At 39.3% G+C, this 21,974-nt stretch overlaps 1 protein-coding gene across 1 annotated transcript in view; it reads left to right on the top strand.

Annotated features, from left to right (window-relative positions):
• The window catches only part of LOC121440939 (ATP-binding cassette sub-family G member 3-like), a 64,671-nt gene that overhangs the window by 35,636 nt on the left and 7,061 nt on the right, over positions 1-21,974 (top strand). The window contains 3 exon segments of the mRNA XM_041641977.1: positions 4,543-4,632; positions 6,111-6,235; positions 16,034-16,188. Coding sequence (XP_041497911.1) covers positions 4,543-4,632; positions 6,111-6,235; positions 16,034-16,188 — 370 coding nt within the window.

The raw sequence follows: 21,974 nt of genomic DNA, 5'->3' as shown, positions 1-21,974 counted from the left end.
TAGAAATTCCTCAACCTTTTCAATTCTATTCACCATTGCCTTCTGCAATGTCTGAATCTCCTGTCCAGAATTATGTTCCAAAGCCTTCATTGAGGATTCTAAAGTATGAAGTTTGTCCGTTAGAGATAACATCTCATCTTTGGATATAATTTTTATGGCATAAACCGTGCCTTCTTGTATTGACAATCTTTCCGTCAATCTGTCATAAGCTTTAGACAAAATCCAATTGTCACATTCAGCAGTTTTGATTCTCTCAGTTAATGTTTCATTTCCTACAGAAAGGGACTGAATCTTATGGTCCAGATCAGCTGTTCCCTCTTCCATAGTAATGAATTTCTCCTTAATATCAGCCACTAATGTTTCAGTTCCTACAGAAAGGGACTGAAACTTACAATCCAGATCAGCTGTTCCCTCTTCCATAGTAATGAATTTCTCCTTAACATCAACCTGGAGAACTTCAAACTGATTCTTGAGAAGATTGTTACCAGTCTGGAGAACTTCAAACTGATTCTTGAGAAGATTGTTATCAGCCTGGAGAACTTCAAACTGATTCTTGAGAAGATTGTTATCATTCTCAATTGTTTTTAAGCGTTCAGTCTCTGCCTTAAGAATCCTGGATTCGTCTCGTAAAGACTTTATCATATTTCTATTATCAAACCATTTGGTGCCAATGAAAACTATGAATCCCGGAAGGATCCATAGATGTGGGGTGATAGACACCTCTTGTAAAATCTCCCACATGGTACAATTAAAAAAAAACTGTTAAATTCTTGAACAGTAATGTGTTCAGACATTTTATTTATAAAAGAAAAATTTTTTACCTGCAATGATCGGTTCCTGCCAGTAGTGGTTTCTGTGTTTTTGGAGCCTGTCCTAGAACTAGCTCTTGTAGACCAGGCTGGCCTCGAACTCACAGAGATCTGCCTGTCTCTGCCTCCCAAGTGCTGGGATTAAAGGCGTGCACTACCACGGCCTGGCAGGCCTCAAACTCACAGAGATCCGCCTGCCTCTGCTTCCCAAGTGCTGGGATTAAAGGCGTGCGCTACCACTGCCTGGCCAGCCTCAAACTCACAGAGATCCGCCTGCCCTTGCCTCCCAAGTGCTGGTATCAAAAGCGTGCACCACCACTGCCCGGACAAGTCACTTTGTATCAGACCAAATCTGATGCTGTGGCAACTTTTGTTGCAAAACCACAGGTACTTGAGCTTCTGCTAATTCAGGCAGTGGGGTTCCACTGAAAAACTTAGCCAAGGCAGGCAGAATGGGCCTGTGTAGCCGAGTATGTCTCGGACTTGGCACTGGGGCCGGAGTCACGAACTGAAAAACAGCACCCGGGAGGGTGCTGTGTTAGCTAGCGGGCTACCCGCTTGAGTTGGGGGCAAAATAGCCCGACGTTGGACGCCAATCTGTAGTAATAAGGGCGGCAGGGCTGCATTCCCAGCACCCCAGCCGACTGCTAGGCTTATGCCCGAAATAACAACACACAAACTGTATTCATTTAATCACTGCTTGGCCCTTTAGCTCTAGCCCTTACTGGCTAATTCTGATATCCCGATCAACCCATCTCTAATAATCTGTGAGCACTGGTCTTACCGGGTATGATTCAGCATGTCTGACCTGGTGGCTTGCTTCATCGTGTGCCTCTGCCCAGGAGCCGGGAGCATGGCCTCTCTCTGAGGCGTCTGCTCCCGAGAGGAGAGCTGTGGAGTCTGAGCTCACTTCCTCTTCCTCCCAGTGTTCTGTTCTGTTTACTCCTCCCACCTATCCTCTAACCAATAAAATGGGCCAAGGCAGCTCCTTTATTAGCCAATGACCTTCCTCCATCAGGCCTGGTTTCTGTCAGGCTACTAGCAGTGTCTCTTCTGCCCCCCCCCATATTGCTTTCACTATATGCTGCCCTTCTATAGGCCAAAGCAACTTCTTTATTAACCAATGATAATAAAACATACTCACAGCATACAGAGGGGAATCCCACATCAATCACTAATTAAGAAGACACCTTGCACCTGGATGTTATGGAGGTATTTTCTCAATTGAGGTTCCCTCTTTCAAATTACCCTAGCTTGTGTCAATTTGACATAAAACTAGCTAACATGGGCTCCCCTTGAACTGTAGTGACAGACTGTTGTGATCCATCCTGTAGTTGTTGCCAACTAAACCCAGGTCCTTTGCAAGAGCAACAAACACTCTTTACTGCTGAGCCATTTCTCCATCCGTGCTTTATTTTTTAAAGAATAAGCCTGTGAGAGAGGGAAATCAGAGAAGCATCACCTTTCACGATAGCCACAAATAGCATAAAATACCTTGGGGTAACCCTGACCAAGGAAGTGAAAGATCTACTTGACAAGAACTATAAGTCTTTGAAGAAAGAAATTGAAGAAGACACCAGAAAATGGAAAGACCTCCCTTGCTCTTGGATTGGGAGGATCAACATAGTAAAAATGGCAATTCTACCAAAAGCAATCTATAGATTCAATGCAATCCCCATCAAAATCCCATCAAAATTCTTCACAGATCTGGAGAAAACAATAATTAACTTTATATGGAAAAACAAAAAACCCAGGATAGCCAAAACAATCTTATACAATAAAGGATTGTCTGGAGGCATTACCATCCCTGACTTCAAACTCTATTACAGAGCTACAGTATTGAAAACAGCTTGGTATTGGCATAAAAACAGAGAAGTCGACCAATGGAATCGAATAGAAGACCCTGACATTAACCCACAAACCTATGAACACCTGATCTTCGATAAAGGAGCTAAAAGTATACAATGGAAAAAAGAGAGCATCTTCAACAAATGGTGCTGGCAAAACTGGATGTCAATCTGTAGAAGAATGAAAATAGATCCATATCTATCACCATGCACAAAACTCAAATCCAAATGGATTAAAGACCTCAATATCAGTCCGAACACACTGAACCTGATAGAAGAGAAAGTGGGAAGTACTCTACAGCAAATGGGCACAGGAGACCACTTCCTATGTATAACCCCAGCAGCACAGACACTAAGGGCATCATTGAATAAATGGGACTTCCTGAGGCTGAGAAGCTTCTGTAAAGCAAAGGACACTGTCACTAAGACAAAAAGACAACCCACTGACTGGGAGAAGATCTTCACCAACCCTGCAACTGACAAAGGTTTGATCTCCAAAATATATAAAGAACTCAAGAAACTAGACCGTAAAAGGCTAATCAACCCAATTATAAAATGGGGCACTGAGCTGAACAGAGAATTCTCAACAGAAGAAGTTCAAATGGCCAAAAGATACTTAAGGTCATGCTCAACTTCCTTAGCGATCAGGGAAATGCAAATCAAGACAACTTTAAGATACCACCTTACACCTGTCAGAATGGCTAAAATAAAAAACACCAATGATAGCCTTTGCTGGAGAGGTTGTGGAGAAAGGGGTACAATCACCCATTGCTGGTGGGAATGCAAACTTGTGCAACCACTCTGGAAAGCAGTGTTTCGGTTTCTCAGGAAATTCGGGATCAACCTACCCCTGGATCCAGCAATACCACTCTTGGGAATATACCCAAGAGAGGCCCTATCATACAACAAAAGTATATGCTCAACTATGTTCATGGCAGCATTGTTTGTAATAGCCAGAACCTGGAAACAACCTAGATGCCCTTCAACGGAAGAATGGATGAAGAAAGTATGGAATATATACATATTAGAGTATTACTCAGCAGTAAAAAACAAGGACTTCTTGAATTTTGCATACAAATGGATGGAAATAGAAAACACTATCCTGAGTGAGGTAAGCCAGACCCAAAAAGAGGAACATGGGATGTACTCACTCATATTTGGTTTCTAGCCATAAATAAAGGACATTGAGCTTATAATTCATGTTCCTAGAGAAGCTAAATAAGGCGAATCCAAAGACAAACACATAGGCATCCTCAGGAATATTAACCTTCATCAGGCGATGAAAGGAGACAGAGACAGAGACCCACACGGGAGCACCGGACAGAAATCTCAAGGTCCAAATCAGGAGCAGAAGGAGACGGAGCACGAGCAAGGAACTCAGGACCACAAGGGGTGCACCCACACACTAAGACAATGGGGATGTTCTATTGGGATCTCACCAAGGCCAGCTGGCCTAGGTCTGAAAAAGCATGGGATAAATCCGGACTAGCTGAACATAGCGGACAATGAGGAATACTGAGAATTCAAGAACAATGGCAATGGGTTTTTGATCCTACTGCACGTACTGGCTTTGTGGGAGCCTAGGCAGTTTGAATGCTCACCGTACGAGACCTGGATAGAGGTGGGCAGTCCTTGGGCTTCCCACAGGTCAGGGAACCCTGATTGCTCTTCGAGCAGATGAGGGAGGGGGACTTGATCGGGGGGAGGGGGAGGGAAATGGGAAGCGGTTGTGGGGACGAGGCAGAAATCCTTAATAAATAAATAAATTTAAAAAAAAAAGAATAAGCCTGTGTAATATTATTTACTCTACAGAACAATGTGTATTGCAAAGAAATGATCCTAATGTTGAATTTGCTCTTGCTTTTGCCTCCATTCTCTCTTGGCAGAGCCAGCCTGCTATTTTTGCTCACAGTCTTCCAGTGTCTCACCAGTGTGACTGCTGGTGAGCTCTTCGTGCTTGACAGTAATCGCTTTCTGTGAGTAACCCCTGCTCCAGAAGCAGACAGCATGGGCTGGTGATCAAGTTAATTACATTTGTAGTTGGACCTAGAATGCTATCTCATAAATTACCAGTGATATTCTCTTTTCTTACTTATTTAGTTGAAAATGCACAAATTATGAAATTGTGTGTTTCTCATGTGTTATCATGATTTTTAAAGTATGTGAAGAGTTTACTAATATTATCTGAAAATTGGGTGGGAAATCAAGATCAGAGTTGCTTGCTATTCAGTAAAAGTTTCAAATTTGGGATGAGACCACCAGATCCCAGTGCTGCAGACAACACAGTTGTATGGGCCTGGAAAAAAAACAAAAGACAAACAAACAAAAAAAAAACAAAAAAAAACCCCAGAAAATTCATGATGCCCCAAAGAAGGATGTTAGGGGTTTAATGGAGTATAAGTATAGTGGGTTCACCAGCACACTGGAGTTGGAGAGGTACAGCTGTACAAGGATCAGTGTCCTCTTGATGGAGGGCTGGAAAGAGCCAGACAGTAGCTGTGTAGAAATGAGCTGTTTATGTCCTGTGTTTTCAAACATGGAAGAAACTTTTCCTGGTGGTCTATCCTTAGGATTCCCTGCTCTCAAAGATGACCAAGATTTGCCCCCAAGTACATGTCAAGGAGAGGAGTCATCAGAGAGGAGCTAAGGGTCTCATTAAAAAAAGTGTTTGCCTTGTGTGCATGAAACTCTGTGTTTGGTTCTTAGTACCACAAATCCTTGAGCATGGCTGTATTTCTATAATGCCAGCACTTAGGGCTGGGCTAGAGAAAGGCAGCTGATCAGTTTTGGCTACATATGGAATTTAGTGCCAGCCTGCACTGGTGATCTTGTTTTAAAAATGAAAAAAAAAATACAGAGATGCACTGAAGACACTGGGAGGGGAAGAGCTTAAGTTTTGGAAGAACCAGGAAGGGAAAGGATGAGATTTGGTATATGGTAGTAAATATTCATGGTGAAAATACAGATCATTGAAGGACTACATCTGTCCTAAAGTAAGGCTAATGATAGAGAAGGATGTAATGTCCTGAAGCTGCACTGTGACCTCAGCGTGACAGTGTCACCTTCTTCATAAGAACTGGAAGGAGAGAAGTCTCCATGACCACTGTCTGAGGTGAGGTATAAATGAGTTGCCCATCAGGGAACTAGCCTCAGAGGGGTAGAGACTCTGTTGAGAGTGGGCACATCAGGTTGTTTCCTTGGAGGGGCTGTTGTGTGCCCAGAGTGGACAAAAGGGAGAGTTCTTTGGTGAGGAGAATCATAGTGAGAATATCATAAGGCTGATGGCCTAGAGATGTTCGTCACTAAGATGGGAACATGTTTGGGAGTCAGCCTGGACAATAGGGAACACTGTCCTGTGAGGCTCCCTGTCATAACAGTAGTCAATGTAGCCAGCATCTGCCCTGTGCCTTCTGGACTAATCTAAGGATGTATAACATGATCTTTGTCTCTGTAGACGTGAGCATTCCAGTGGATACTACAGAGTGTCATCATATTTTCTTGGGAAATTGCTGGCTGAGCTGGTACCCAGGAGGTTATTTCCAACTATTTTATTTACTGTTATAGTATTCAGCATAGCAGGTAAGTGACAAAGCAAGAGAATGCATCTTTACTCTTGGGGGAGAGTGTTTTAGTTTGCACAACTGTGGCAAGTCTAAAGTAGAAGAACATAAGTAGAAAAGCTCATCTCCACTGTGTGCCAACAAAACAGCAGTTCAGTGTGAGAAGAATCTCCAAGACTTGATCATGAAATACTACAAAAGCTGTTTATGAAACTGTATTTTTACTAGAGATTTTTTGTATTATAATGAATGTAGAAATAACATGCAGATTTGATACAGTATTTGAAAAATATTATTTTCTTTTAAAAAATTTTTTATTTAGAAGTTTTTTTTTTATTTTACATGCCAAACACAGCTCTCTCTTTCCCCTTCTCCCTCTCCCCCTTCCTTCCACCACTCCTCAGTGAGGGTCAGGACTCCCATGGGTAGTCAGCAAAGTCTGGCATATCAACTGAGAAAGAACCAAGTCCCTCTCCCTGTAATGAGTCTGAGCAAGGTCTACCTTCATAGGGAATGGGCTCCAAAAAATGAATTAGTGAATTAGAGATAAATCATTCTCTCACTGCCAGTGGACCCAGAAATTATCCAAGCCACACATCTGTCACCCACATTCAGAGGGCCTACTTCAGTTCTATGCAGGTTCCCCAGTTGTAAGTCAGTGTAAGTGAGCTACCACTAGCTGAGGTCAGCTGTCTCTATGGTTTTGCCCATTATGATCTTCATGCCTTTCCTCATATAATCCATCCTCCCTCTCTTCCAGTGGATGCTGGGAGTTCTGTCCAGTGCTTAGCTGTGGATTTCTTTTAGATTTTCTGATTTTGGGAGTATAGGTTTTTGAAGTATGACCTAATGATTCTGTGGATTTCCTCAGTGTTTGTTGTTATGTCCCCTTTTCATTTCTGATTTTGTTAATTTGGGTGTTCTCTCTCTCTACCTTTTGGTTAGTTTGGATAAGAGTTTGTCTATCCAAAATACAACATCCCTTCATGATAAAGGTCTTGGAGAGAGCAGGGATACAAGGAACATACCTAAACATAATAAAGGCAATCTACAGCAACCAAACAGCCAACATCAAACTAAATGGAGAGAAACTCCCAGCGATTCCACTGAAATCAGAAATAAGACAAGGTTGTCCACTCTCTCCATATCTATTCAATATTATTCTTGAGGTCCTAGATAGAGCACTAAGACACAAAAGGGAGATCAAAGAGATGCAAATTGGAAAAGAAGATGTAAAACTCTCACTATTTGCTGGTGATATGATAGTTTACATAAGTGATCTCAAAAATTCTACCAAGGAATTTCACAACTCATAAACTCTTTAGTAATGTAGCAGGATACAAGATTAACTCAAAAAAATCAGTAGCCCTCCTGTAAACAGATGATAAAAGGGCTAAGGAAGAAATCAGAGAATCAACACCCTTCACAATAGCCACAAATAGCATAAAATATCTCAAAGCAACTAAAAGTAGAAGACTTGTATGACAAGAGCTTTAAATCTTTGAGGAAAGAAATTGAAGAAGAGGGCTGGAGAGATGGCTCAGAGGTTAATAGTATTGCCTGCTCTTCCAAAGATCCTGAGTTCAATTCCCAGCAACCACATGGTGGCTCACAACCATCTGCAATGGGGTCTGGTGCCCTCTTCTGGCCTGCAGGCATATACACAGACAGAATATTGTATACATAATAAATAAATAAATATTTTAAAAAAGGAAATTAAAGAAGACACCAGAAAGTGGAAAGATCTCCCATGCTCCCGGGTAGGGAGAATTAACATAGTAAAATTGGCAGTCTTACCAAAAGCAATCTACAGATTTGACACAATGCCTATCAAAATCACAGCAAAATTCTTCACAGACCTTTAAAGAATGGGACTCAACTTCATATGGAAAATCAAAAAAAAAAAACAAAACAAACAAAAAAAAAAACAAAAACAGAATAACCAAAACAATCCGGTACTATTAAAGAACTTCTGGAGGAATCACAGTCCCTGACTTCAAGCTCTACTATAAAGCTACAGTACTGAATACAGCCTGGTATTGGCATAAAAACAGACAGGAGGACCAATGAAACTAAATAGAAGACCTGGATATCTTCGAACCCATGATTTTTGATAAAGAAGCAAAAAATATCAAATGGAAAAAAGAAAACATATTTAACAAATGGTGCTGGAATAACTGAATATCAACTTGTAGAAGAATAAAAATAGACCCATATCTATCACCATGCACAAAACTCAAGTCCAAATGGATCAAAGACCTCAACAAAAAGCCAGCCACACTGAACCTTAGAGAAGGAAAAGTGGGAAATACACTTGAATGCATTGGCACTGGAGACCACTTCCTAAATACAGCCCCAATAGCACAGACACTGATAGAAACAATTAATAAATGGGACCTCCTGAAACTGAAAAGCTTCTGTGAAACAAATGACACTGTCAACAAGACAAAACGACAGCCTACAGAATGGGAAAAGATCTTTACTAATCCTACATCAGACAGAGGTCTGATTTCTAAAATATACAAAGAACTCAAGAAATTGGTCACCAAAAGAACACGTAATTGTAACATGAGGGGCCTGCTTGTTGGGGTTTCTGTCCTGCCAAGTACCCCATAGCTGGCAAGCCCCCAAAGAAAATCACACAGAGAGTCTACATTAGGTTATAAATGATTAGTTCAGGCTACTTGTTAGCTCTTATAACTTATAGTAACCCATTGTTCTTATCTATGTTAGCCACATGGCTCAGTACTTTTCTCAGAGGAGTGGCTCACATCCTGCTTCTTCAGTGGTCTAGGCAGGAGTGCGGATGGAGCTTTCTGCTTCCCAGAATACTTTTGTTGTCTTTGTTCCACCTCTACTTCCTGTCTGATTGACCTGCCTATACTTCCTGCCTGGCCAATCAGCATTTATTTAAAACATGATTACTAGAATACAGACAATTATCCCACACATAATCCAATACAAAAATGGAGTACAGATGTAAACAGAGAACTCACAACAGAGGAATCTAAAATGGCTGAAAGACATTTAAGGAAATGTTCAACATCCTTAGTTATCAGAGAAACGCAAATTAAAACAACTCTGAGATTCCATCTTACACCTGTAGGAATGTCCAAGACCAATAACTCTGATGACAAATTATGCTGGAGAGGTTTAGGGAAATGGGAACTCTTCTACATTGCTGGTAGGGGTGCAAGCTGGTATAGCCCCTTTGGTGTGGCAGTTTCTCAGAAAATTAGGAAACAGCCTTCCTCAAGACCCAGTAATACCACTTTTGGGTATATATCCAAAGGATGCTCAATCATGCCACAAGGACATGTGCTCAACTATGTTCATAGCACCTTTATTTACCATAGCCAAAGCATGGAAACAATCTAAATGTCCCTTGACCAAAGAATGGATAAGGAAAATGTGGTGCATTTACACAATGGAGTACTACACAGCAGAAAACAATAATGATATCTTGAATTTTGCAGGAAAATGGATGGAGCTAGAAAACATTATTTTGAGTGAGGTAACCCAGTCACAGAAAGATAATTATCACATGTACTCACTCATATGTTGTTTTTAAACATAAAGCAAAGAAAACCAGCCTACAAACCACAATCCCAGAGAACTTAGACAACAACGAGGACACTAAGAGAGATTTACATAGAGCTAATCTACATGGGAAATAGAAAGTAGAAAAAGACAAGATCTCCTAAGTAAATTGAGAGCATGGGAACATTTTGGGGACGTTTTAAGGGGGGAGGAGAGAGGCAGGGAGGGGAGCAGAGAAAAATGTAAAGCTCAATAAAAATCAATAAAAAACGAATTTGTCTATCTTATTGATTTTCTCAAAGAACCAACTCTGTTTCATTTTTTTTGTATTGTTTTCTTTGTTTCTATTTTATTGATTTCAGCTCTTAGTTTGATTATTTTCTTGCAGCTATTCTTTCTGGGTGAGTCTTTTTTTTGTTCTAGAGCCTTCAGGTGTGCTGTTAAATTGCTGGTGTGAGATTTCTCCAAATTCCTTTTATAGGCACTTATTGCTATGAACTTTCCTCTTAGTACTACTTTCATAGTGTCCCATAAATTTAGGTATGTTGTGCCTTCATTTTCATTGAATTGTAGGAAATCTTTAATTTCTTTATTTCTTCATTGACCCAAGGGATATTCATTTGAACATTGTTCAGTTTCCATGAGTTTGTTAGCTTTCTGCAATGAGTGTTGTGGTTGAATTCTAACTTTAAGCATATTAATCTGATAAGATGTCAGGGTTATCCAATTTTTTTGTATGTGTTAAGAGATGTTTTGTGACTGACTATGTGGTCAATTTTAGAGAAAGTTCCATGAGGTACTGGGAAGAAGGTATATTCTTTTGTGTTTGGTTGAAATATTCTGTACATGTTTATTATGTCATATTATGACTCAAATGAACATAATAGAAGTCCATAGAACATTTCATAGAGAAATTATGACAGAAAAATAAGATCTCTTGTTTTCAGTTCATTTTCTGTCTGGAAGACCTATCCACTGGTAAGAGTGGCATGGTGAAGCCTCCTACTATGTGTGCGTAGGGGGGTTGATGTGTGATTTAAGAATTAGTAATGTTTCTTTTACATAAGTGGGTACCTTTGTAATTGGGGCATAATTATTTAGATTTGAGGCTTCATTTTGATTTACTTTTGATGTGATAAGTATAAAATGTCCTTCTCCATCTCTTTTGATTAATTTTGTTTGAAATCTGTTTTTGTTTTAGATATTAGGATAGCTATCCTAGGTTATTTCTTAGGTCTATTTGATTGGAACCTTTTTCCAACCCTTTCATCTGAGGTGATATTTGTCTTTGAAGTTGAAGTATGTTTCTTGTATAAAGTAGAAGGGTGGATGTGGTTTTTGTATCTATTCTGTCAGCCTGTTCCTTTTTATAGGCATGGTGAGTCTATTGATATTAAGGAATATTTAATACCAGTGATTGTTTATTTCTGTTATTTTTGATGGTAGTGTGTGTGTGTTTCAACTCTTTGAGATTTGCTGGTATGGTATCTATTGCCTGTGTTTTCATGGATACATTGAACTTCCTTGTTTTGGAGTTTTCCTTCTAGTACATTTTGTAGGGCTGGATTTCTGGATAGGCATTATTTGCATCTGGTTTTGTCATGAATATCTTGTTTTCTCCATCTATGGTGATTGAAACTTTCTCTGGGTATAGTAGGCTGAGCGGTCATCTGTCTTCTCTTAGTGTCTCTAAAACATCTGTCCAAGGCTTTCTGTTATTCAGAATCTTCAATGAGAAGTAGGGTGTAATTCTGATAGATCTGATCTTATATGCTACCTGGCCATTTTGTTTTTAAGCTCTTAATAATATTTCTCTATTATCTATGTTTAGTATTTTGATTATCATGTAGAGAGGGGATATTTTGGGGGCTGGGGTCCAGTCTATTTGCTTTACGCTTCTTTTACCTTCATAGGCATGTTCTTTAGGTTAAAAATGTTTTCCTCTATGATTTTGTTAAATATATTTTGTGTGTCTTTGAGCTGAAGTTCTTCTTTTTCCTTACATCTTTATTATTCTTATATTTGGTCTTTTCAGCGTGTCTCAGATTTCCAGGTGTCAGAAATTTATTGGATTTGACATTTCCTTTGACCGATGAATCCATTTTCTATATTGTATCTTCAACACTTGAGATTCTCTTTTCCAACTCTTTTGTTCTGTTGGTTATGCTTGCATCTGTGGGTTCTGTTCATTTACCCAGGTTTACCATTTCCAGAACTCCCTTGGTTTGTGTTTTCTTTATTGTCTCTATTTTAATTTTCAAGTCTTGAACTATGTTTTTCACCTATTTGATTGCTTTTTTCTTGTTTTTTTTTATTTATTCAAATTTTTTTTTGTTTGCCTTTTCCATGACTGCTGCACCAAATAAAGGAAGAGCCCCAACAGTCAGCCTGCAGGCAAGACTACTGAATCCATGTCACTCCGCCACCAGCCAATGCATTATTATAATTGGAGGGGCACAGAAACCACTTGGACCAATTAGAGGAATAATCAATTTCTGTTCCTATAATTACCCCAAATCCAGATGGGTTTGTGGCAGTATAAGAATATATTCAACAACATAAACAGCAATATGGCACCACCAGAATCTACTGTTTCTACATCAGCAAGACTAAATATCCCAACAAAGATGAAGAAGACAATGACCTTAAAAATAGCTTTATGAAGATGATAGAGGCTCTTAAAGAGGAAATGAAAAATTTTCCTAAAGAAATAGAGGAACAGACAAAGAATTGGAAGAAATAAACTCTCTCATTCTTGATGTTTTCCTTATAGGCTATCGTTGTTCTTTTTCTTACAGCTTATACACATCAGCAAAATCTTTCAGTCAATATCAAAATTACACTGTGGTTACATCTGTTTTTTTAAGTGAATGATTACAATGAAAGTTAAAACAAAGAGTAAAGAAACCCCAGCATGTTGTTCATATCCCTCACATGATTAAACATTTTACATATTGCAAGTGAAAAACAAATTATTCCAAAAACTCATACACACTCATGCTCTAGCAACTTGTTATCTGTATAGGCAAGCAACATATTTTTCTCAGTCAGGTCTTTTATAGTAGGCTTCATTTTGCAGTTACAAAAAAAGAGTCAATTACTTTTTTACTTGTTTTGAAAGTTAATTTTATAAGGAATCTTAAAGGAATCATAAACCTAATCTTTTATATGTAAAAAAGAGTCAGTAAATTGTACTTTAAATCTTTGGGGTGCTTACCCACTAAGCAACAGTTTCTTATATCAGGAGATGAAGGGCAAAGTGGGCACAAGGAATTAATCATCATCTTTGATCACCAACCAAACCTAGCAAGGAAAGTACATCAGCTAGCAAAAATTGGGCTGCCTTGGGGGTCAGGGGAGATGGGGAGAGAAAAGTTAGAAGGGAAGGAGGTCGGGCCTTGGGAAAGCAGGAGGATTGGGATAAAGGAAGGTTGGACAGGGGAGCACGGAACCACAATTCTTAGTTAAGGGAACCACTTTAGGGTTGGCAAGAGACCTGACCCTAGAGGGGCTCCCAGGTGCCCAAGCTGAGGTCCCCAGTTAGTTCCTTGGGCAGTTGAGAATAGGGAACCTGAAATGACCCTATCCTTGAGCAATACTGACGAATATCTTGCATATCATCATAGAACCTTCATCTGGTGATGGATGGAGATAGAGACAGAGACCCACACTGGAGCACTGGACTGAGCTCCCAAAGTCCCAATGAGGAGCAGAAGGAGGGAGAACATGAGCAAAGAAGTCGGGACCACGAGGGATGCACCCACCCACTGAGACAGTGGAGCTGATCTATTGAGAGCTCACCAAGACCAGCTGGACTGTGACTGAAAAGGCATGGGATAAAACTGGACTCTCTGAACATGGCGAACTATGAGGGCTGATGAGACGCAAAGGACAATGGCACGGGGGTTTGATCCTACGTAATGTGATGGCTTTGTGGGAGCCCAGCCAGTTTGGATGTTCACCTTCCTAGATATGGACGGAGGTGGGAGGTCCTAGGTCTTACCACAGGGCAGAAAACCCTGACTGCTCTTTGGACTGGAGAGGGAGGGGGAGAGGAGTGGGGGGAGGGGGAGAAGGGTGGGAGGAGGGGGCGTAGGGTGGGAGGAGGTGGAAACTTGTTTTTTTTTTCTCCTTTCCTCAATAAAAAAAGAAAAAAAAATTGGGCTGCCTTGTATTTTTGACCTAACCAAATGAATCTATAACTCAGATATTCTTGTGAAGTGTTCTTGTGAAGTTTAGATTGTTTCCTGGGGTTTTTGATCTCAAAGCTCTTATCAAAACACCTGATTTAACCTGAAGTTATTGTAAGGCTTTATTTCAGCTAATAATGTACACCAAAACCTGTGACTGAGACATTCAGCATTAAGAGAATTAGAGTCATTCTGGTTCCTGGTGATTCAATTGTTTTTCTTAATCATTAACTTGAACTTCCACCTATACAGCTTCTTATGTGAACCTCATAGGCTATTGCTGTGTGACATTACCTTGTATTTATTTTTATTCATCAAAACTCTGTTTAAAATAACATTATTATTATTATTATCAGTTAGACAGTATATCTTAGGAAAGAATCATCTTCATAATAATTCACAGGTGAAAATGCCCAGTAGAACAGTATGTTTCCATGAGAGAAACACATTACTTTACGGGGAGTGGAGATCTCCCACACCCATTCTCACCATGCCAGATTAGAGAAGGATAGCAGTGGCAAACATGCAAAGGCACAAAAGAAGCAAAAGACATTCTGGGGTCTGTTGTCTCAGTGCCTTGCCTATCAGGGAATTGCCTCCTGGTGCTCTGACACCTTGAACTTCATTTGACACCTGCTGTTCCTCTGAGAGGGTCACCAGTAGGAAGTCGGAGCAGGAACTCATGACAGAAACCTGGAGATAGGAGGTGAAGCAGAGGCCATGGAGGGTGCTACTTACTGGCCTGATCCTAATGGCTTCCTCAGCCTGATTTCTTATAGAATCTAAGACTACCTGCCTAAAGATGGTTTCATCCACAGTTGTTGAAGACTTCCTAGATAAATCATTCATCAAGAAAAGGCCCCGCTGATTTGCCTACAGATCAATCTAATGGAAATATTTTCTTAGTTGAATGACTAAATGACCCTAGCCTGTGTTAAATTTCCATAAAGCTAACTGGCACAGTCCTAATCCCAATTTCATTACTAATATAGTTATAATAAATGCAGGGGAGAGTAGACATGAACATGTTCTATTGCTGATTCTCCTGTGAGAGAATGTGCTAATATTTTAGCCAGTTTCCTGTAACTCTTCCTGTCTGGATCCTGTAAATTGCTCATAATTATATATAGAGGAGAACAGGTATTGTATGGTAAGGTATTTTTGTGACAAGTATAAAAATAAAGCCATTTGATGGCGCTGGAGAGAAGATCATTGGTTAAGAGTACTTGCTAGTCCTCCAAAGTACCCAAATTTGGCTCACAGTATTCACATGACCAGGTGGCAGGTGGAGACCCAGAGAAGTTGGTTGGCTGTGAAACTGATGGAGGAAGGTCATTGGCTAATAAAGGAACTGCCCTGGCCCATTTTATTGGTTAGAGGATAGGTGGGAGGAGTAAACAGAACAGAACGCTGGGAGGAAGAGGAAGTGAGCTCAGAGACTCCACAGCTCTCTCGGGAGCAGAGTGGTGTTGCCAGGAGCAATTGTGTCTCACTATCACGAAACTCTGAGTTAGATTAAAGGCCATTTTCTACAGCTCTTTGAAGAGGTTGAAGATTATCTATCTATACTGAGTATAATCTCTATATATCTAAAGAACCTGATTAGTCTAATTATAAATGACAAACTTAGATGACAACTAGTCTATATAATTCTCAATATCTAACTTAAAGACTAAGACAATAAACGACTGTGAAACAAATGAGGACAATGACCTCCAAATATAAACAATGTACAAATATACATTACAGTAGGTAAATATATATCAATACACAAATATTATATAAGTATCTTAATCAGAGGTAGAAATGTACACTGCAATATGGTAAATATATACAATATATATATATATCAATACAATATATGTCAATACATAAAAATGTTTTAAACAGAGGTAGAAACATGCATGCGTACAATAGTCAATATAATTTAACTTTGTATCAATATACAAGAATCTATACCAATATATTTGTCTATTATCCCATCATGAAACTGCCACTAGTCTCATTTATTATTAAAGTATTATTTTAGATATGTAGAATTCTCTTGACTTAGGTAGATGAACTGACCCTGCTTTCTTCTTTCTAAGGAGTAAAATCAGGTGTGAAGGGTTTCTTCACTATGTTATTTACCATCATGATGTTGGCATATACTACCAGTTCCCTGCCCCTGTCTATAGGAGCAGGGGAGAATACAACAGCACTACCAACAGTAATTGTGGCCATCTACTTTGTTTTCATGCTGGTGAGTGTGAATTGTGTTTTACTAAGGGTAAAATTTTCCTTGTGTTCCTTCTAGAGCATGTACATGATTGACACATCAGAAGACTTATGCTAAAGCGTATTATGGTCTGTAGGAGGTAAAGAGCCACCTTTTTCCCTAGGCTTTATGGCTGCTGCTCTGATGTCAGTCCTATGGTGTAGTTAACACACCCTTTCTAGGGAGTTCTTAACAGACATTTCTTGGGATCATATTACAAAACCATAGTAAATTGGAATGTGAAGGAAATAGTGTGATTAACTGCTTTCCCCACAACAAGACAGACTGCAGCCTGCTTTACATACGCTTGTGAGAGACTTGCATGTTGTTTTAAGCATAGAAGAGGTGATTTGGTTTATTAGTCTCTAATGACAAAGCAAAGGCCATGGTTGTTTTCTATTCTTTACTCTTCGCTGTTTTGGTGGCCCAGCACCCAGCTCCGAAAAAAAAACACACTGATTTGTATTATTACTTAGAAATGCCTGATCTTTGTTTGACTTGTCTCTAGCCATCATTTCTTTAAAGTACCCCTTCTACCATTTACTTTTTTATTTCTTACTTCTGTGTATCTACTTTCACTATAACTCCATGGTTTGCTGTGTGACTGGGTGATTGGGTGGCTGGCCTCTAGCATCCTCAACTTCTTTCCATGCTTCTCCATCTTCTCAGATTTCACCTCCCATTTATTCTCTCTGCCTGTAAGCTCTGCCTATCCTTTCTTGCCAAGCTATTGGCCATTCCACTCTATGTTAGTCCAATCATGTGTTTTACACAGGCAAAGAATCACAGCTTCACAGAGTTAAACAAATGCAACATAAAAGAATGCAGCACATTTTTGCATCATTAAGCAAATGTCCTACAGCATAAGCAAATGTAACACATTTTGAAATAATCTACGACAATGATCAGTGTAAGTGCTCAGCACAAGGAGCCTATCTCAGGGTTCACTTGGGTTGTGAAAAGTGATAGGAGCAGTAGGAGATCCCAGACTTCTAAGTACTAATCAGTCTCCAATATTCACATACTTTTGCTCATCTATCATGGTTACTGCTCATGGTTCTGCTCATGGTTACTCAGTCTTAGTCTTTTTTGCCCATATATTGCACACTTAATGTAAATCGATCAACCAATAAATGGAGCCAGATCCCACATTTTCCCATAAAGCATACCAAGTAAATAGAATGTACTAATGTTCATATCCTTTCTGCTAGTGCAGAAGCATGCTGTAGCTTGGCAATGGAAGATGCATGTCATTGAGAATATGCTAATTTTTGTTTTTATTCTTATTAAATGGCCATATAAGTATATAGCCATCCAGTAATGTAAATCTTCAAAAAATATGTTATTAATTATTTTTTTGCTTTAGAGATTCTTAAATAAAGTCTTTAGATGAAGTCCACTTCATGTTCTCCCTCCCAAATTCTTCCCTGTGGAATTTAGAATGAGAAATGTTCCCTAAGTCTCAGAGACTTGAACACTTGGTTTGCTGTAGGTACTGTTATTGGAGAGGTTCTGGACTCAAGTCGGGTAAAGACTTGAAGGTAAAAGTCTGTCCCTGGGTGAGGGGCGGGTTTTGTTCCCTACTCCTTCCCCCACCTTCATGTGAAGATGGGAACATTCAGCTTCCTCTCCAACTTTCTTGCCTGCTGCCTGCTGCCTGCTGCCTGCTGCCTGCTGCCTGCTGCTATACCTCTTTGTCAAGATGGCTTCTTATCACTTTGGAAACCCAAGGCAAAAAGAACTCTCTTTTCTACAAGTTGTCTTCATCACGGTATTGTGTCACAACACCAGAAAAGTAACTACTATATTTCTGGTCACTCTTGCCATTTCCCCATCCCTGGATCATTCTTTATTTTGCTTTTTGTAAATGCATTGTGTCTGCTTAGCTGTGCCTATATGTACCTGCATTTTGGGCCATTTACTGGAGCATGAGTAGAATCTCAGAAAACACATCTTTAAAGAAAAATGGCTTTCCTCCTCTCAGCAGCCATCAACTTCCAATAGCTCCTCAGGTAGAGATAGGAGTTCATGTCTACTTCTCCTCTCCATGCAGGGATTTTTGTCTGGCTTGATCTTACCCACGTTGTCAACTGCTCTGTATTCATAAATGGCACTGTCCAATTGTGGCAGGAAAACACTATCTTGCTTTAGTTGTTCAAAGTCTCTGACTCTTACAATCTCTCTCACCCCTCTTTCATGATCCTTGATCCTTGGGGGGAGGGGTGTGAAATACATATGTCTAAATCAGGGCTGGATCCCCTGCAGTCTCTCTTTGTATGTTGGCCTGTGGTGGGTCTGTGTTAATCACTGTTTCCTGCAAAAGGAAGCTTTTCTGATGATGGTCTGAGGTCCAATAATCTAAGGGTGTCACAACAACTCATTAGAGGTCAGTTTAATAACATATCCACTTATAAGAATAACAGTAAGGTAGATTATTGAATCTATTTTTAAAAAGCAACCATTACTTTTAAATGTTTTACATTGGATTGGACTTTGTATATTGTAGACAAATTTTATATATTGATGCAAATTTGAGATTAATTTTGTTAAAATATACTGTATATACATTTCTAACCTTGCTCAACATATTGTACCTTTACAGCTCATTTAACCATGTAATGCAAATTTTTAGCCCTTGAAAATTATTATTACCAAATGTTTTGGATAATAATGAAATGAGGTTAGTAATTAGTCACCTACTATAATCGAACTTATAGTCACATTAGGTATGTTTTCAAGGTCAAACAGATATATTTTAAATAGACAGGTTATCTTCAAACACATCAGAGATCTACAGAATATGACATTTAAGATGTTTTAAAAACCCGGGTTCTTCTTTTTTATGACAACAAGACATATCTGCTCCTGGCAACACCACTCTACTTCAGAGAAGATAATGGGCATCGAAGAAACTCCACATGGAATTTTCTTTCTTTGTGGCAAAAGTAAGCCATTAGGCAAGAAAATGCCCCTGCCTCAACTGCTGACAGCATTCTATCCTAATTAAATAAGCAGGACACAGAATATCCTGCTCCACAGAAAAGTTTGTCAGATATGCTTAGCCTGTAGACCAACGATGGATACCCAAACATTGCAGAAAAACCTTGGTTGACTCTCCAGGAAGCCAGATGCTGTTTTTGTCAATCCTCTTATTTTTTTGGAAGTCATTTCCTTGCACTTCCTGCTTACTCGATTAGTATTATTTTTTTCTTGGGTCTCTGAAGGAGTTGAAGAACAGATAGTTATAGTTGTAGTTACCAGATGTAGAAAGCAAATTATGATAGAAAGTAAATTATGTATAATACTTTGGACTCACCAAAAAGGATAGACATTGAATATATTCTCTGAATTTGTCAAATGCAAATGGACTAGATATTGTTGATGTATTTATTGCTTGCATATATTATATATATAGTCATTGTACTTATTGTATATAGTTTTCTGACATTAGTCATGGCCTTTTTTATTTTAGACAAAAAGGGGAAATACAGTGACATTTCATTTAATAAATAAAGCTTGCCTGTATATCTGAGAGTAAAACAGCCCCACTGAACAGCTTCACAGACCAGGCAGTGGTGACACACACCTTTAATTTCAGTAGCCAAACTAGTTTGCCTTAGAAACTGGATGGTGCATGGCTTTAATCACAGTGCTGCATGCCTTTAATCCCAGTACTAGAGAGGATTATAAAACAGGAGGAAACAGCTCTCAAATACACTCTCATTCTGAGATTCCTGGAGGCAGGATCTCCATTTTTGACTAAGGTCAATGTAAGAGCCAGTGACTGGATATTTTGCTTTTTGGGTGTTTAGATTGAACCCCAATTTCAGTCTCTGAGTTTTATTAATTGTGTTTCAGACAATGGGTTTTAAATGACTGAATGTGTCCATATAAATAAGATGGACAAGCCTGTGTGCCTTCTCTCTTTTTTTCTTCTCACATGTGATTATATATTTAAGGGGGATAATATGGGTGCACAACAGAGTAAGTTTATAGGAGAATATATATGAGGAAGTTTCAAAAGGAGTATACAGATTATTATGATTTTCAACTGTCTCCTCTGGAAGTCTCCCTAGAGTCTGTGAAACATATTGGCTTTTGTTGGTTTAGCTATCCTGATGAAATTCCACAAATACCAAGAAACCAATGACAAAGTAAGAGAATTTTAATATACACTGGTAGGAGTTTACCTCCTCTTCTGATGTATAGAGGCCTCTTCCCTTCCCCATGCTGATGTTGGTGTAATAAAAACTATCTTAGAGTAACTCAAAACTACATAGATTTGTTTAAGATTAAAGTTGCTGTCAGAAGGACTGGGGCCTCTCTCCACATGAAGATTATATGGCTCCTATCTTGGGGAGTCCATAGGCATTCATACCAGGGAAACTAAAGTCAATTTTTCATCAACTGTGTTGAGGATCTCTCCTCCACTTTGCTTTCTCTTAGGTTATGAAGTTTTCACCTAGATTCTTCCACTAGAATTTCCAGCCTGTGTTTTCCTGCTTGGGGAACAAATACTGCTAAAAGGAAAAAAAACAAAACAAAATGAAAAACAAATTGAAACAGACCTAGGAGGCCCCTTTCCTGTGATGTTAACCAAGGTCACAGTTGAGAAAGTTAAAAAGGAGATATACATCACACCCAAGTGAAAGCCTACTGCCATCCTTGCCTAGGAGAAAAGAACAATATCAGTACAAGGAAAACCTTTAAAATTAAGATTTCAAAGTCTTGTTTATTATTTTTAAAATGATATTTAAAATGTGTTAATATAACTAAATCAGTTTTTCTACTAACAGTTCAGTTTGATAAGTAAGAATACAAAGAAATTTTTGCCCAGCAATCTTGTCTACTTCCAATATCCAGGAGGATAACTGTGCTCACCTTCCTAGACCTGGATGGAGGGGGGAGGACCTTGGGCTGCCCACAGGGCAGGGAACCCTGACTGCTCTTTGGACTGGAGAGGGAGGGGGAGGGGAGTGGGGTGTGGGGAGTAGGGGGAGGGAAAAGGGAGGCAGGGAGGAGGCAAAAATTTTTAATAAAAAAATTAATAAAAATAAAAGAAAAAAGAAAACAAAGAAAGACCCGAGGAAACAAAACAAATAAACCTACAAAAAAACAGAATGTTTTCTTGGATGGATTGAAGAGTCCAGGAACAGAATATAGAAATAAAGGGTCCCGGAATATAGAATTATAAAGTTGTAAGCCCAAACACATTTTGGAAGAAAATATAAAGCTGACAGCCACTGTTAACCTTTAACACTTTCTAACTTAAGAACACACATCCTGGAAGCTACTGTGTATAGAGGCAAAGTTTTAACAATTGTCTCCTGCCTCCCAGTGTCCCAGTTAATCAGGTACAGTAAACAAAAGTTAGCTTCCAGCTATTGCTTCTGCATTGTATCCCCTTAATTTTTAACTGTCCCCCTATGGGGCTCTACTCTCTGCCTTACATTCTTTCGGGGACAGTGAAAAGCAGCTGTGTCAGCACAGGCTTTCACTAACATCCAAAGTTTACATCCTAACATCCTATAAACAAAAATTTTAAAACTTAAAATGTAATGTGACTTTAAGCCTGACCTCAAAGTTGTAAGAGCTCTTTGACCCAAACCTGGTACTTGATTTTACAATAAGAGGAGGCATAAAACCAGCCCCATTGCCACAGTTGCAGCCCAAACTCTGGCTGTGATCCTAGTTAACTGGTAAACTTTTGTGTCCTGTGTGATTTTTTAATTTTTCTTTGCTGAATAAAGTTTGCTTCTGGTTTAACAGAC

This window comes from Microtus oregoni, unplaced genomic scaffold, assembly GCF_018167655.1.
Source record: "Microtus oregoni isolate MIOR12 unplaced genomic scaffold, Mior012 000072F_ref0000427, whole genome shotgun sequence".
In the NCBI taxonomy this organism is placed as follows: domain Eukaryota; kingdom Metazoa; phylum Chordata; class Mammalia; order Rodentia; family Cricetidae; genus Microtus; species Microtus oregoni.
Note: the sequence above shows the minus strand (reverse complement) of the source record. Positions and strands in the feature narration are given on the sequence as shown.